At 38.8% G+C, this 15651-nt stretch overlaps 2 protein-coding genes across 2 annotated transcripts in view; one reads left to right on the top strand and one right to left on the bottom strand.

Moving 5' to 3' along the window:
* Nucleotides 1–19: 19 nt before the first annotated feature.
* Nucleotides 20–1167, bottom strand: LOC117226727 (ribosomal RNA processing protein 36 homolog). The gene is made up of 3 exons (XM_033481358.2): nucleotides 989–1167; nucleotides 341–866; nucleotides 20–262 (listed from the first exon to the last, which is right to left on the bottom strand). The coding sequence occupies exons 1-3, from the start codon at nucleotides 1031–1033 to the stop codon at nucleotides 123–125; spliced, it is 711 nt and encodes a 236-aa protein (XP_033337249.2). The 5' UTR covers nucleotides 1034–1167; the 3' UTR covers nucleotides 20–122.
* Nucleotides 1168–2272: 1105 nt separating this feature from the next.
* The window catches only part of Rpb8 (DNA-directed RNA polymerases I, II, and III subunit Rpb8), an 89675-nt gene continuing 76296 nt past the window's right edge, over nucleotides 2273–15651 (top strand). The window contains exon 1 of the mRNA XM_033481360.2: nucleotides 2273–2420. Within this exon, the coding sequence (XP_033337251.1) occupies nucleotides 2348–2420 (73 nt within the window). The 5' untranslated portion in view covers nucleotides 2273–2347. The remainder of the gene's footprint in view (nucleotides 2421–15651) is intronic.

Genomic DNA, 15651 nt, shown 5'->3' with positions numbered 1-15651 from the left:
GTGAAAAGAAAATACTTAGTTTTGAATGTCGGTAGTATTTATTACGCTTGTGTACACCTGTAATTACTCCAGCCATGTTCGATTCATATAAATTTTAATTTCATGTACACCCGTTGTCGTTTTCATTCCATATCCGATGATGCCAGTTTTTCTCCATCTCTGCGCAGATTCTTCTTCCGTAATCGTTGAATATGTTTCTTTAGCTTACCTGACTTTTTCAATTCCTCGTATTGAGAAATCAAATCCAACATTTTCACTTCAGCTAGAAAGAAACGATTAGATCGCTAACATTAGAAGTACAATTTTTAACGAACGAATTCATATTATTCTAAATACTTACATTTCTTCTTGAAGGTAGGTTTTTCTCCCTTCTTAATAGATTCCACAACTTTTTTCTTTTCTTGATATACTTTCTGCTCTCTTTTATTCTGTCTGGTCCCTTCGCGTAACTGATTTTCTAATCTTTGAATCAGATACTTAATCTTTTTTATTATTTCTGGATCATCGGTCTGCTCTAATTCCTTTTTTAATTCCTTTATATCGTTCTGTTTCACATCGTTGATGAATCCATAACATGTTTTAAAAAACTTTGAGTCGTATGTACCACACAGGCTGTCGAATCTAGGATCCCTAGGTATATTTTTCTTTACACGTGCAATAACCCTTAATCGTGGAACAGGTTTTTTTGAAGACATTTCTTGTGGCATGTCTTTGTTTCTTCGTTCGAATTCAATGTTACGAACCCTTTTTGGGTCAACCCTTTTTGGGCCAAACAAGACTTCATTGTAAACTTTTGTCCCTAATTTTTCTTTAAGCTTCTGTAAATTCTCAAAGCTCATCTGTGACAGTAGAGCTCTGATATCATTCTAAAGAATTACAAAACAAAAATTAGTTTAAAAGCTCCAGAAGTAGTATGTATGCATAACCTCTTAATCTTACAAAGATGATGATTAAAGCTTTAACTAGAAATACATTTTTTTAAACCTACCTGATCCTTGTCTTCATCAAGAAGAACATCTTCTTCGTCTCTCATGTTAATTCTCGAAAAATAGTTTTGAGGTTCACAATTGTTTCTGCTTTTACGGAGTATCCACGAAGTCGCGATGTTAAAAGCAGTAAATATGAAATTATGAATAGCTTGAACACAACGAATTTTCGTGGTACAAATCGACCACAGTGCCATCTGATACGAGACTTTTATACCTCATCTGTGCAGGTAACAATGCGTTCGTAGTTTAATCATTTCCTGTAGATAGCGCCATTGGTCGGTTTAAAAAATTGATCATCATTATAATAGGTATATCAATTAACACTTTATAATGCATAATTAAATAGATTCGAAGAAATTCAATAATTAATTTGTTACATTTTAAAATGAATGTAGAATTACAAATGCAAAATTTTTCGATTTTTTTCTATACATATTTAATGCACGTACTACTGCGGTCAAAGTATATTACATACCATCGATTGACATGACACAAGAGAGACCTGTTATTTCCTCTAATAACTCTTGAGTTGTCAGAATAGAATGAACAATTATTTTGATCATCGTCGTATCGTTTCCGTATATGTCCTCTTGGTCATTCTTAACTCCAACTTTATGCAGATTTCCCGGTGATTGCGCAACATTACGAAATCCCTAATATTACGTAACGCGTTATATACCAATATATGCGTCATAATGTCGGTACTTATTGCTATATATGTGTCACGGTACAGAACCCCTCAAGCTGCGTAAAAGAATAATTGTGCTGCGTAAAAACCATGAACCTGTACAGTGACTCCCTCTATCCAACTCGTTAGAAGGTGGAATTTCAAGGTTACACGAGTTGTCAATCTAATAAACATCGTTGGTTTCTAATTGTATTGATGTTTTGTTATTAACATAAAAAAAAATTGTCCGATCATTCACAGATGCAATTATATTATGAATACTATATATCATATATCTAACCTAATATATTTAATATATAATAATCAATGTCAAACGCACATAGCTAAAACACCAATTTATAACATATTTCGAATTTCTACAAGTATGTATGTATGTATATCTGTTCATTATTTAACAAATATCATTTAACAAATGTACAGAATATAAAAATATAAGACTATTTATTCTACATAATAATATATTTGTGTTGCTATGTCAAACTAATTCCCATGAAATGAAATTTCATTTTAATGCTATTTATATGCATATTTCATATGTTTATATAAATTACAATTTAATTTACCAATATAACTAACCTACATTTCAGAATCGTAGACGATCCGAAATTACGTTCTTAACTGCGAATGAAATGTTGGCCACGAGGGAGAGGCACCGTCAGCGTTGTCTAAAATGGCGGGCGTGCTGTTCGAGGATATTTTCAATGTGAAAGACATCGATCCAGAGGGCAAGAAATTCGACAGGGGTGAGTCTAAAACACTCTTCATACCTTGATGTATTTGTGGACTGTGTTGCATCAGAATATTTTGCTTCGCTGCGAAATTCCTAAGCATTCTAATTGGGACATTTCACGAGCATTCCCTCACAGTAGATACCGGGAAGCACATGGTGTGACAGGTTGATGTAAATACCGAGTTCTGCACGTAAACATGTTATAATACTATGCTCGCTATTAACATTGTCTATTGTGTTGAGTACTCGACAGTTTTCCATTGATGAGAACGTTGTATTATTAATTTGTAGTCCGAAACAATGTTCGTCATTTTTTGACCAATTGCACTCTCGCAATGGCGGGAAATTCGAAATTCAAATAAAAGTAAACATTTGGATCATCTTTATTATTTAAAACACATGTTGCCGTTTTTGTAAGTAACTTTTATATCTGATATTACTTGCCACTTCTTCACATTCCGAAACTAGGCAATACTTCGTTCTTCAAAACATATACGTCTGTGTAGCTACAAAAAGGTACCTATAAAATATTCTTCAATTGTTTGCGAAATATCCGAATGTCTATCGAGTGACGGCCATTGTTAATTCAACATAGTACTTCGATGTGTCAGAAAGATTCGACAGAAATCTGTCACAGTCATTTTTCTTCCACAGAAAAAGCCTCTAGGGTCGAGTGTGTTTGACATTAATTTGAAAGGCAGTGCTTTGTGGCAGTGCAAGCACCATTCTTCTCGTCACCTTGAACTGTGTGACTGCAGATTTGTTACCCCACTTTTTTCCGGCCACTGTGTATATCGACGGATTCGACTCAACGCGACGCGCAAAAATTGCGAATTGGTGACACGGGAATTTCGCCGAAACCGTCACATGTGTCACTCAATAGTGTGCATTGTTCTAGTTATCGCATTCTCTTATCGCCTCAACTGTTTTGCATTTCGCGAAAAACGGTGACGGTATTTTTATCAACATATTTGAATATTTGAATTACTATGATCCCGGTTCTAACATGAAATGTAGAAAATTGGATTTTAAAGATACCTCGGCCTCCAAACCCTGCAAACGATTGCCGTGTTTCTGAAAAACATCGCAAAGTGATAAACGATTGTTCCAAATCTAAAATAAAACACTTTTTTCTTATCAATACCGTTTTCTAATTTTCATTTGTTTTATCATCGCAGATGGAAGTTTAAACATTGATACGATTACATATCATCAAGGTCGTTTAAACATTGATACGCATACCAGAATAATGGCGTCACTGCAGCCATATGGCAAAGCTTTGCGGCTCGCCTATGAAAAGCTTGTTTAAAACGGAACTTCCGCTCGCGATATGAAAACCACCACAAAATCGCTTCTACAATTACGCTGGCTTAATTAGAACTTCGCAATCGGTAAAGTAATTTGGCTCACTCGAAATCTTTTCTGTTACATACACTTCCTTAAGATGCAAATTACAGTCCCCTTGTTCATTTTCAATCCATTCGTTCTTTTGTATTGTTTTCTGCTTTTCTCGCGGTTTATTATCTATTAATTTACACGGGGTTAGCATGTACCGGTGCATGGAACCAAGAAGACTAAAGACGAAGAATAATGGCGAATAAAAATTCGATAGCGGGTGAGTTAACAGGAGAGTTTGTGTCTACCATCGATCATCTCGAACAGGAGCGGTGTAATTCGAAAGAGAAAGAGCGGTGCGTATCGCGTCACCCTATATTTTCACCTACATTACCGCCGAGAAAAGGGTTTCGCTGGAACAGCAGCGTTCCATGCGGATGGGTGTTAGTGGAGCTACGCGAGGGACAGAGAAAACAGGATCTCGGTTAGCGGGAAGAGTTAGGGGAAGAGGATGTGGCAAGGGGTGGGAAAGAGTACGGAGGGAGGCTGGAAGGAGCGGTTTGAAGGATGGATTAGGCTGGTTACACAGCGAGCCTCTTTGTTCGAGCGCCCATTGCGCACAATTTTCTTCCACGTACGGTGGGTAACGAAAGTATATTCGAACACTAGTATAACTTCTACTTCTACGCCATATATTTAAATAAATATGTATACATCGATGGGAAAATATATTTCACGGTATATTAAAGCACAGTATATAAATGTCAAAGTACAAAAAACTTTCCATTTAGTATAAAATGTTAATATATAATACAAAATGACAATATAATATAAAGTAAAAGGACGTCGAATTTTCACGCAGTACAAATATTCGAACGCCTTGTAGAATTGAGTTGAAAAGATATAAAGATACATTTTTTAAAATTTTTATTATTATTTTTATACCTCTATTGTTCAACTATATGTTTCAAGACTTTTAACATTTTTAAAATTATTCTTTATTTATGATCGATGTCGTTTTACATCTCTATTTTACACGATTTTATGATTTATTTATAGTATGTTTTTTTGTTGCTACTTGTATGACCAAATTCACTTTATGGGGACGAACAGCCATGTATAAGACACGTGTAAATATAATTTCTTATCCTAATTTGTTAATGCATCTAAAAAAATTTTTCGTTAAATTAGAATACATATTATATTAGTGTTCGAATATTTTCGTTACACACTGTATCTGATGCATATCGATATCGTTTAGAGAACAGGATGAGATTTCAAAAATGTAATCATGCAATCCTTTAATATGGTTATGCTTCTGTCGAACTTTCCATACTTCTTGGGTAATAGTATTCCTGTTCTAGCTCAGTTTGGTTCAACGCGTCTTCAACTGTTGTGATGTATAAAGATAATTTAGTTGAGATAAAGCACATCTAGTTCAGACGTATTTAAGATTACTAATATGTTTTACATGATAAAGGACAATTGTTGGCCAGTCTTGCAAATCTGGGTAAATGGGTGTTCGAGGTAGCAATTGTTCCAGAAGTCACGTTTATTAATCCGATAGTCTGTTCCAATATTTTTCTCAACAAAACTGATCAAACTTTTGATTTATCAATTCAAGACTTCTGCTCGGATTCGTTTGTAATCTTGTTTATTAGGTCGAGGATATGACGTGCTCCCACATATTCTCATCAAACGTATCTTCCTTTAGTCACTACTCTCTCATTTTGTATAGCCAAAAGTTCTATCCACAGGATTCGTTTTGAAAAACTGGTGTCCATAATATTAGCAATTTCTCTTTTCCTGTCTAAAGCCCTGATACAGCAGTCTCTTGATCTATTCATCTCGTCTGCAACACCAGTGCACGCATCCATTTTGGTACGGTTCGCGCCACGTGCACCAGGCGTTCCGTAAATAGCCTGGGTACACGGTGCAGGGTAAAAGTCCCGCGACTACCAGACACCTGGCTATCGTCTTGCAGATATTAATTCTGAACCGGCGCGTAAGAGGACATCCGCGGGAAACAGCGGTCATAGTGTTGCATCAATGAGAGAGGCTCGGCCGATCGGCACCGCCTCGTGATTCATTGTCGCGTAGTCTCGGTGGTCTCCGTAGATGCTCGGTGGCCATTATTTATGCGATTTCCTCACGACTTTCACCGAACCGCGGGGGATAGACGCGCGTTTATATGGGTATGTGGAATAAAAGGGCAGTGGGACGCGATTCGCCAGCAGCTCGCTCCTGCCGTGATTGCTCGAAGGGTGTGGCGACGGCGGGGAGGCAAACGAGATACCGTGACTGGTTCGGCGGTTCGAGGGGCGAAGGACGAGGGGGGCTGGCAGTCTGCTGCGACCGGTCGATGCAGCAACGCTGCCCGCAGCCGCAGCAGCACCAGCAGCAGCAGCCGGCAGCGAGCAACATCGCATTCGCGTAATACGACACGACTCTGGATACCGTGGTGAGGTCGCTGGGAGTTCGGGGAGGGGGGAGCGCCCGGGACGCGCTAGGACGGTCATGGTGGGGGTTGACACGGTCAAGGTCAGTCTCGGTTCCAAGGTCGCGGGAGATGTCATCTCAGGAGGAAGCCGGTGCGGTCTTTCCTTCTCTCTTCCGCTCTCCTCTCTCCGCCGCTGTTTGCTCCCTCTCTTTTCCGCCCCGCGTTTCACCATCCGTTTCCCCAGTAGTTTCGTTCCAACGCGAGCTCCCTTGCGCTTCTTCCCTCTGCGCGCCCTCCGTGCGTCTTCCATTACGCTCCTGCAATTGCGGCGTAATAGAGATCTTTCCTGCAGCTTCTTATTTCTCCCTTGTTTCTCGCTTTTCTCGTCGATGCACACGATTCCTCCGTCCGTCGAGAACACCAGTTACGGGCCGAACATGTACTCGCAGGTACGTACTTACACTCCGGAGTAGTACCATTTACTAGTAAGGAGTAGTACACCTTTACTCAGAGTACCCGAGTACCCATGAGACGCTCGGGTATCCCATGAGACAGCCGAGTGTCGTATAAATAAGGTCTTACTACTGGCTACAATTGCTATGACTGTTTTAACACTAATTATTCATTTTTTCTATTTATAATTAAAAAGTCCCTCGAGTTCGTGGTAACAGTTCTAAGAATGTATATGTATATACATATATACAATATATATTTATATATTATATTATCTGTTTAATAAATTGAATTCTTCTTATTTGTTATTTAATTTGATCTTTTGAAACGTGCTTCTATGTTTCTGCAATTGTGTTCATTTAATAAGTACTCGGGTTGTGTGTACATTTAATAAGCTAGCTATTGAGTAACCCGATTACTCAATTATCTTATAAGTCACAGCTCTCCACTCGGGAGAGATGCGACGGGGAACGGTGACATTTTTATGTCGGCGATCACGAAGACCTCGTTCACACCTCGGGACCCGACCCTCTTCTCCGAAATTTGGAGCAGAGTCTCCCGCAGCTGGCCCGGAGCCATCGAAAGTGTCTCGCCCTCGAGTTTGACTTCCATTAGTGCCTTCGTTACCCCTTCGTCAAATGCTAGCTGCTCTAACTATCAGTTTAGGGTTCGGACGTATCGCGACGCCGCGGGCAAGTCTAGAACATTGTATGTACGTATGTATTTGCAAGTCGATGATAGAACGCGATACGTCGCGCTTTAAGTCTCGATGCATGATTACGTTTCGCGGGTACATTTCACAATGTTTACTGACAACGGTTATGGTTCGGCGATTAATTGTAGACAGGAAATCGGAAACGAAGTCGTCGTTATCGTATGTCAGAACTGGCTGGATACGTTCAATCGGGCTACCAACGGAACGTCCGTCAGAAACAAGAGGCCGAATTAATAGACTATTAATTTAACAATATCATTTCCACCCTCGCCCGACCATGTTGCCTAATTACCTTTCTCCCGTTTCGGAAAGCCGCGATTGGCGCACGGCTTTTCAGAGCCGGCCGCCGGTTCGACGCGGCGCAAACGAACCGTGACATCCGTCGCTGCTCGCACCGGTGCATTTTTAACGTTTCATAAAAAGCCGAAACAACCTGGGAAACCGGACCGCTCGGGAAAGGGTTCGCAAATAAAACGCTGATTGACTTGTCGTTCAGGCGCGGGTTGATCAACGGGTATTTGATTAACCATGGTTCAAACGGTGGAAACGAGGCTTAACGCGACCTCCTCCGATCCCCGCGGCGCACGCTGGCTCTCGAAGAAAATCAATTTAGACCGTGGATGCCATCGGGATTTCATTGAATATAATGCTTTTCGAAATTCTAATACTCCGCCTACTGCCCTGGCAATCTTAACACTAAAATAATCGCGGCGATCAAAATGACAGGTTTCACAATTTTTTCTTTTAAAATTGTTTTTCTTGTAAGAACGCTTTCACTGGAAATACTCGAATACATTTCTGAATTCGAACTTACATTATGGTGAAAGTGACGAGAACATACGCCAGAGGACGAACAGAGGAACATACGCCAGGCACTTTTAATGCTTAGTATGTTTAGTGTTAATCGTTTTAACTCTCAACAACTCGAACATATTTATTCGTGAACTAGTAATTAACACTTTGATGAAGAATATAAAATGATACACGGTAATGGACAAATATACATGAGGTCACCTTTCCATACTGAATAACTTTGCTGAAATTCGACAATTCGAATGATAAAGAATTCATCAATTTTTCAACTTTTTTACTTGAGCGCACAACAAAAATTTAAACAAGGTGTTTCTTTGATCTCGGTGACTTATATGCATGCTGTATGAAAATATTACCGAAACCGGTTAACGTTGTCACGAGCTACAAACAGTTAAAAAGTTATCGTGTTTTAACAGTTTGACTGGCACGCCACAACTTTAGAAATTTTACAAAATTGAAATATATTCATCTTTAAATTGAAAAGTTAAATTACATGAAATTAATTACATTTTCAACATTCTTACGTTTTCTTGATCCCCAACAAGATTAGAAAAAATCTAATAGATTAGCTTAAAAATTAATTTTCAATCCTGAGTAAATAATAAGATTGCATCGCACAGATTCCACGAAATAAAAATTTATAATCTTCTAAGAACCACAATTATCAGCAGATGATATATTATAAGCATGAAATTCTATAGATATTCCCTAACAAATAGGCTGATCGAATGATTAATGACGCGGGAATATATTCTTATTGATATTTTATCATCTGAACCATGCCTTTGGTGATTTTTTATTTTTATTTCTACCGGGGACATCATTCTCTTCCGTAACGTTCAAGTTAGCAAGAATTAAGGTTGAACTTGGACGAGATCCGAAGTATATTTCAGCGAGCAGGTCGTGCGGTAAGAAAGATAAGACTAACGCGATCAGGTATCATTCTTTGTATAGGTGGAACAGCGACAGAAAGACCTTCGGACAGGTCTACTGGTACAGGTCGGTGCGAAGGTCGTCGATGATCTACTGTTCCGAAGGACAGTTAGGATTAAATCATCGCTTGTGGGCCAACTTCCTTTCGACGCCATCGGAGTCACGAACCGGATACATTATTCTAATCACACATTATTTTAATATCTTTCTGTATGACAATTCCAATACTTTCCTTTCGGAATGATTGCTTAACCAGGTTGGTAGTACAGTTTAAACATTGCTCTTTTGTTATCAATATCAAATTATTGTTAGATACACACCTGTACTCCTAATTAACACTAAACCTACGTACCGATCAAAATGATCGGCCTCAAATTTTCTCTTTTATAATTGCTTTGATTATAAAGTCACTTTCATATTCAAAATCCATTCCAGTTAATTGAATTCTTAATTCAAGTTTTTTTAAATTTCAACATTCCGCATGTCATTAAATGTTTTTGACACAATGTTTTAAATCATTCGAAAGAGGATATTTTGTTCTACCGGAATCTATGATTTGTTTTTTTGTTCGAGTTAATTTATATTCATTTTCAGATCATTAAAATAGAATCTCAAGTTGAGAGAAAGCATTTTCGACATCTCCTTCTTTTTGCTTTTAATCAAGGTTCTAAGACCGCAAAAGCTGCTCGCGATATTTGTGCTGCGTATGGAGAAGGTGTCATAGCTGAAAGAAGCGCTCGCGATTGGTATGCCAAGTTCAAAAATGGAAATTTTGACCTCAAAGACGTACCTCATTCTGGCCGTCCAGTTGAGCTCGATGAAGAGCGATTAAACCAACTTCTGCACGAAAATTCGCGTCGAACGACAAGAGAACTGGCAGAGAAAATGGAATGCTCCCACACTGCTATAGAGAAGCATCTTCACTCAATGGGAAAGGTTCAGAAGTGTGGAGCATGGGTTCCGCATGCTTTAAGTGACAACAACAAAAATCAACGAGCTCGGTTGGATGCATTTTTCAAGTCGAAACCGTGAAGTTGAAAGTGTGATTTCTACCAATGAGATATTGAAAATCTTGTCGAACGTTGGGAAGAAGTTGTAAACAACAAGGGAGAATACATTATCGATTAATTACTTGTTAATTTTTATTGAAAAATAAACTTTTAAAAAATTAATCGATTAAAAGCAAAAAGAAGGAGGTGTCGAAAATGCTCATTTTTCTCAACTTGACATTCCATTTTAATGATCTGAAAATTAACATAAATTAACTTGAACGAAACAGCAAAACATAGATTCCGGTAGAACAAAACATCCTCTTTCGAATGATTTAAAACCTTGTGCCAAAAGAACATTTAATAGCATGCGGAATGTTAAAATTAAAACAAACGGCGGGTACTTAGTCCCGAACCCAATAAATTCGGACTTGCTATTTTTCTAAAGCAAGACACACCAGTCACTTTTAGTGTCCGATAGGTTTAACGTTGATCTGCGCAGATACCTCAAATATCAATAGCTAAAGAATGAATGTTCCATTCGCCGCTGATCTCGCGGGATAAATCTTCTGCAGGCTCAGATTCAGATTCGTCGCTTATTGATCGATTTAAGATCGGACACCAAAGTTTTCGAACTCGTTTATTCAGCTATTGTTAGAAAACGTGTCTCAGCCTCCGCACTGCCGTATCGTTTATCTAGAGAGCTCCTCGAAGTCGATACTACCGCGCTAGTTCCAGAAACTTTAACTCCCGGAGAGTATATCTGTATATACGGGCCGGGCGGCCAATACGCGATTAAGGCCACGACCTTGGCCGGCAACCGCACCGTGAAAGGTTTTTACATCTTTAACGAGTCGGATAAATTCGTGCACGGCAATATTTATGGAAGGTTCCGATAAAGACCGATCAAATTCACCGCCGGTCTAGTAGTCCCGTCTAATTTTCTTTACGATGTTGCATTATGCTGCACTTAACCGACCCCTACTGCCTCGGAGTCTCTTTTCTCTAGCAGTGCTCCCGCATTTTCAACTTCGCCACACTTTTACAGCTTTCGTCCGACCTAATTGTGTTCCCCACTTCTCTTCCATGGTTTTAAATTTAAATACGGTATTAAATGAGAGTCGATGCTAATACGTCCGAATTGGCCCACAATTTTCTTCCTTTTAATCCTGTAAATTCTTCTACTACAAAATTGATCCGTTGCAATCTTGTTGACTTGTTGCCAACTCGTTGAGTTAATAATGATTCTGGTTACCTTGTAAGCGGGTTATCTGAGGCGGAACATCAGAATTTCTGCATTCGATAATGAGTACAAATGAGGCACATCCTCCTCTCTTTTCAATATTTATTCATCGATACTCTATGTGTACACGGTGTTGATACCGTGGAGTGCACTCTCCACGATAACGTATCAGTATGTAAATTGTCCACTCGAAGATACTCGTATAATGTTTACCCAGGCGTCGCTTAGCCTCGGGATCAATCAGCCTTTCCGATTTCACGTAAATTGGAGTGGAACGTGGTCTTTAATCGGAGAGATCAGTCACCGAGTCCCGGGGAACTTTGTAATTGCGTCCCAATTCGGAGAAGATCAGCGGCAAGAAAAAGAAGTTCGAAGTCTAAAGTTACACAATCTGGAAAGATCGTTTCTGACAGTGGGTCACCTTCCGTTGCTGTGATAATTCGAGCAATTTGCTCGGACAACTCAAGCAGATCGCTCGCAAATCTAATGGTTTCCCCCGTCTGTCCAAGAATCTTGCATACACTGGTCGATTTCAGTTTTACGCGACTCTAAAAGCTTATTGAGATCCATTCGCAATCGTCGAGGCAGCTCGGCGTCGTTCCGGAACTCCCCTATGGTTACCAGCGGTCGCAGGAGACACAGAAAGCATTCAAGAGTCCTCAGGGACTCCTAAGGCCTGCCAAGTAGCTTCAGCAATTCTTCATGAGCTTCGGCTAGCTGTTTAATTGCGCATTAAAGTTATAAAGAGTCGTTCGCATTTTCTATAGAACTCTGAAGAGCGGAGGCTCCTCAGGGATCCTGCCATAACTCTTGAGGCTCTGTGTCTCAGCATGATCCTTGCATATCCTCGGTGACTTCTGTGTACACTAGAAGATTCTAGAAGGTCCTTCAAGAAGGTCTCCGGCAATCATGTTAAAGCTTTGTTGTACTATGCTGTACATTACCAATATTGCAGAAAAGGAAACACAGTGGCGGTCAAAAATTTCAGACGATGAATTTTCATTTCTGTTATACGCATATTATATAACTGTTACTTATTTATTCGGTTTGTTTCGTTTTGAAATCTGCAGATGCATCTTTCAGTTAACGCTAAAAAATTGATTCAATTATTTTCTATGAAAGTGTCCATAATTTTAACAACTTTTGAAACAAAAAATGTGAATTCTGCCTTTCATAGAAAATGATTGAATCAATTTCTTAATCCAAAGACACGTTATGATAAAAATAGCAACGTAAATACATACAGTATCTTCGTTGTTACAAAGCAATATACGTTGATCACTTTCAGTAAGTTTAGTGCTAATCTCAAATATAGTGCTGCGAGAATTTCAGTTAGCGAGAAAGAGTTTCACGAATTTTATTTTGTTATTTTGTTTGTTATTTTAGTATATAAATGTCAACATCCAGTTTCATTTAATATTAAGCATAAAAATGTGAGAAGAGAAAAAGTTGTAATAGTCGTCGAAAGATCTGCTTCAACAAGATTCGTGATTGCCCATTTTTAAGATATTCAAATTTGAAGCGTCATGTAGCGTCCATCATTGCTCCCCGCGAATAATGTTAAAGATATTGAAATTAAGGTGGTCATATTAAATTTCATGGTCTAATTCTATAACTATATAATCACATATCGGAAAATCATTGATATTCACAAACACTAGGTCGAAAACAATGCTTATGTCGGTAGTGTTTGATTTTTCATTTAAAATTTTGCATTTTTTATCTAACATTCAATCTCGGTAGTCTCAAAAACGTAAGAATAGTGAAATTACGAATCCTGGCCCACTTTTTGGAAAAAGGTACCACTGTTCATCGTTCTGAAGGAGATTCGCAGCCACGGTGCATTTTACCAATTTCTCTCTTGCTTTCGTTTCATGTTAGTCTTTTGTCCGCAACTGTATCTGAAATTTTCAACGCTGCTCCGGGTTTCCCTCCTTCTCTCTCGCTGGCGCAATCGATAGGCCGATTCCGGAAGATAGTGGCCACCAAATATCATCGTCCCCAGACAATCGTCCCGCTGCTATCTGCATGCAACGACCGGCGATCGTGAATTCGTGAATTCGTCGATTTTCACGCCGCTTCCTGAAATCGGTTCCCGCCGGTTGCGCAACGTCGCGTTCCCCGTTCCGTGTTTCGGGCGGAAATACAATGAACTCGTTAACGCGGCCGATTGTTCGGCGTCCAATTTCAGCGCGGCGCTCGGTTGCATAAGGCAGCGTCCACGGGCGCGGGTAATAAAGAATCTTTGAGAAACGGCTGCTCTTTGGAGCGCGCGCAGGTTACGTCAGACGCCGGCTCGTATTATCCATTTAATCTGATAAATGACGCCGGAGCTAATCAGGCGACGGCGAACGAAGCGCACCGTTGCGCAGCAGATGCACGGCACGTACCGAAACCCCGCGTGATCCTTCTACTCTGTTCTTCTCCTTATTCGCCATTCCGCGTCCCATCTAGCCACCTACTTTCTCCACGACCTATTTCCAAGGAGCGACACGCTGGACCAAAATGGCAGCTACCTAATGGTCCACTTATGTATCAGGCTTCGACAAGTTCAGGTCCGCAGTCTTTTGGGTCGGTGATAATGCTTACAAAACAATCGTTCAAAATTCGTAGGAGCAGCTTCTCAAGTATTGCGCTATCTTGATTATTCTTTGGGAACCTTTAAGGGATGCAGTTCAAGGTTGAGACAGGAAAAATGAGACTCATCTTCTGCCTTGAGAATTGCGTACGATCAACCTCTTTGTAGAGGCTTTTGATCAGTTTTATACGTTGCCTTTCTTAAGTTATTTTTAACACCTGCATCGCGTTTCACAAAGAGAACAGCGAGGTTGGTATCGCGTGCCCTTAGTAAAATATAAGATATAATCCATCTATTCCATGGTTTTGTACTCCTTGAAACTAATTGTAGGAACGCTCCGTATTATACAGCGCGATAAAACACCTGGGAATACTCTGGAAATCATTGCACCCGGGCAAACAAAGACCATAAATCAATTGACCCTGTTTCTTTAATCTCACACTGGTACTTGTGTAATCTGTAAACCGTGATTTCAAAATACTGATAAGAGGGAAGAAAAAAGTAACAAACTTGGGTCGAGTGAAGGGAGCACTCTAATTCTTTGCAAATTATATCCAAGGACGAGGATGAGAAAATTGTCTGCCAACACCTCAAGCGTAGTAATTGAACGATGGAGTTTTTCTAACGTCGAGTTTTAGGTGCACACAGTAATAAGATAGAGGTGGAAGAAAGGTGTAAAACCATATTATACATTCCCGAATGTACATATACGCTGATCTATCAAGATCTCTTATTATTGTAGACCAATTTTTTTCATTATAAATTCCATTCAAAAACTTTTCTTTATGTGCACTCACAAGAACTTATAATGTGAGAACTTATTAAATTGTTAAGTGGTTTTATTTCATTTCAAGAACGTGTGCTTGTGTGCCTAATAAATTATGATAAAATGACAAGTTTTTCTAGTTGTTTCTCTCGAAAGCCGTACGTTTTTATTGTTTGAACATTCGGTAATATTGTGTACAAAATTTTAAATTTGATCAATTTAAAAACACAACACACACAAACAATCAATGTTGTTCTACTATAAATAATCAAATATTTGGCAAAAAAAACTTCAAAATTTCATTCGTTTTCATAAAAAGTAATTATGTTCTGGATTCTTTTTCTATGCTTTCTGGTTTAGCGTCGCATCTACTGTTAGGTAATTAACGACGTTACTATTTTTAGATCTTACCGTACAACAAGTTAGTTTCCTTCAGGTAATGTAAGATATTTTCTATGTGATCCTCTGATATTAGTGCTACAATGCAAACATCTTATTTCTTATTGCTTCTCGATTGTTATTGAAATTATTTTGTTGATTGTTGTTTCTTGATTGTATTAAAATTACGAATATATTTCTTCTTGTATCATTCTACTTTTAAGTATCAAAACTAAATTTATTTTCTCCACGATTAAATACAAAAGATTGACATCGTTTCACGACTAGTATACTCGACAGAAACATTAGCAGAATTCAAAGGTTCAATAACTAATTGAATCCTTACTCTTGAGTGTTTTCTTGTCTTTCCTTCTTTTCGTTAACTTCATAAAACCTCCGTTGAGTTTAATTACAGCCGTATTTATTGTACAATAATTAATAAGCATCTAAAACTAAGCGTAACATTTTGATAATATTGTACATCTTTATATACTTTGGTTGCCGTCTTGTAAGCATGCGAAGATACAATAATACCCTGGGATTATGTTCAACGATTATTATCTCCACTGTTACTGCTCCGGATTGTTCTGTAAAGATCTGT

Source organism: Megalopta genalis, unplaced genomic scaffold (assembly GCF_051020955.1).
Source record: "Megalopta genalis isolate 19385.01 unplaced genomic scaffold, iyMegGena1_principal scaffold0050, whole genome shotgun sequence".
NCBI lineage: Eukaryota > Metazoa > Arthropoda > Insecta > Hymenoptera > Halictidae > Megalopta > Megalopta genalis.
Note: the sequence above shows the minus strand (reverse complement) of the source record. Positions and strands in the feature narration are given on the sequence as shown.

Bases quoted from the DNA above. Each gene is read 5' to 3' on its own strand.
- LOC117226727 (XM_033481358.2), bottom strand. From the start codon at position 1,033: ATGAGAGACGAAGAAGATGTTCTTCTTGATGAAGACAAGGATCAG. The intron at 867-988 runs GTAGGTTTAAAA...GTAATTCTTTAG, and splicing joins TTGATGAAGACAAGGATCAG to AATGATATCAGAGCTCTACT. The intron at 263-340 runs GTAAGTATTTAG...GTTTCTTTCTAG, and splicing joins ACCTACCTTCAAGAAGAAAT to CTGAAGTGAAAATGTTGGAT.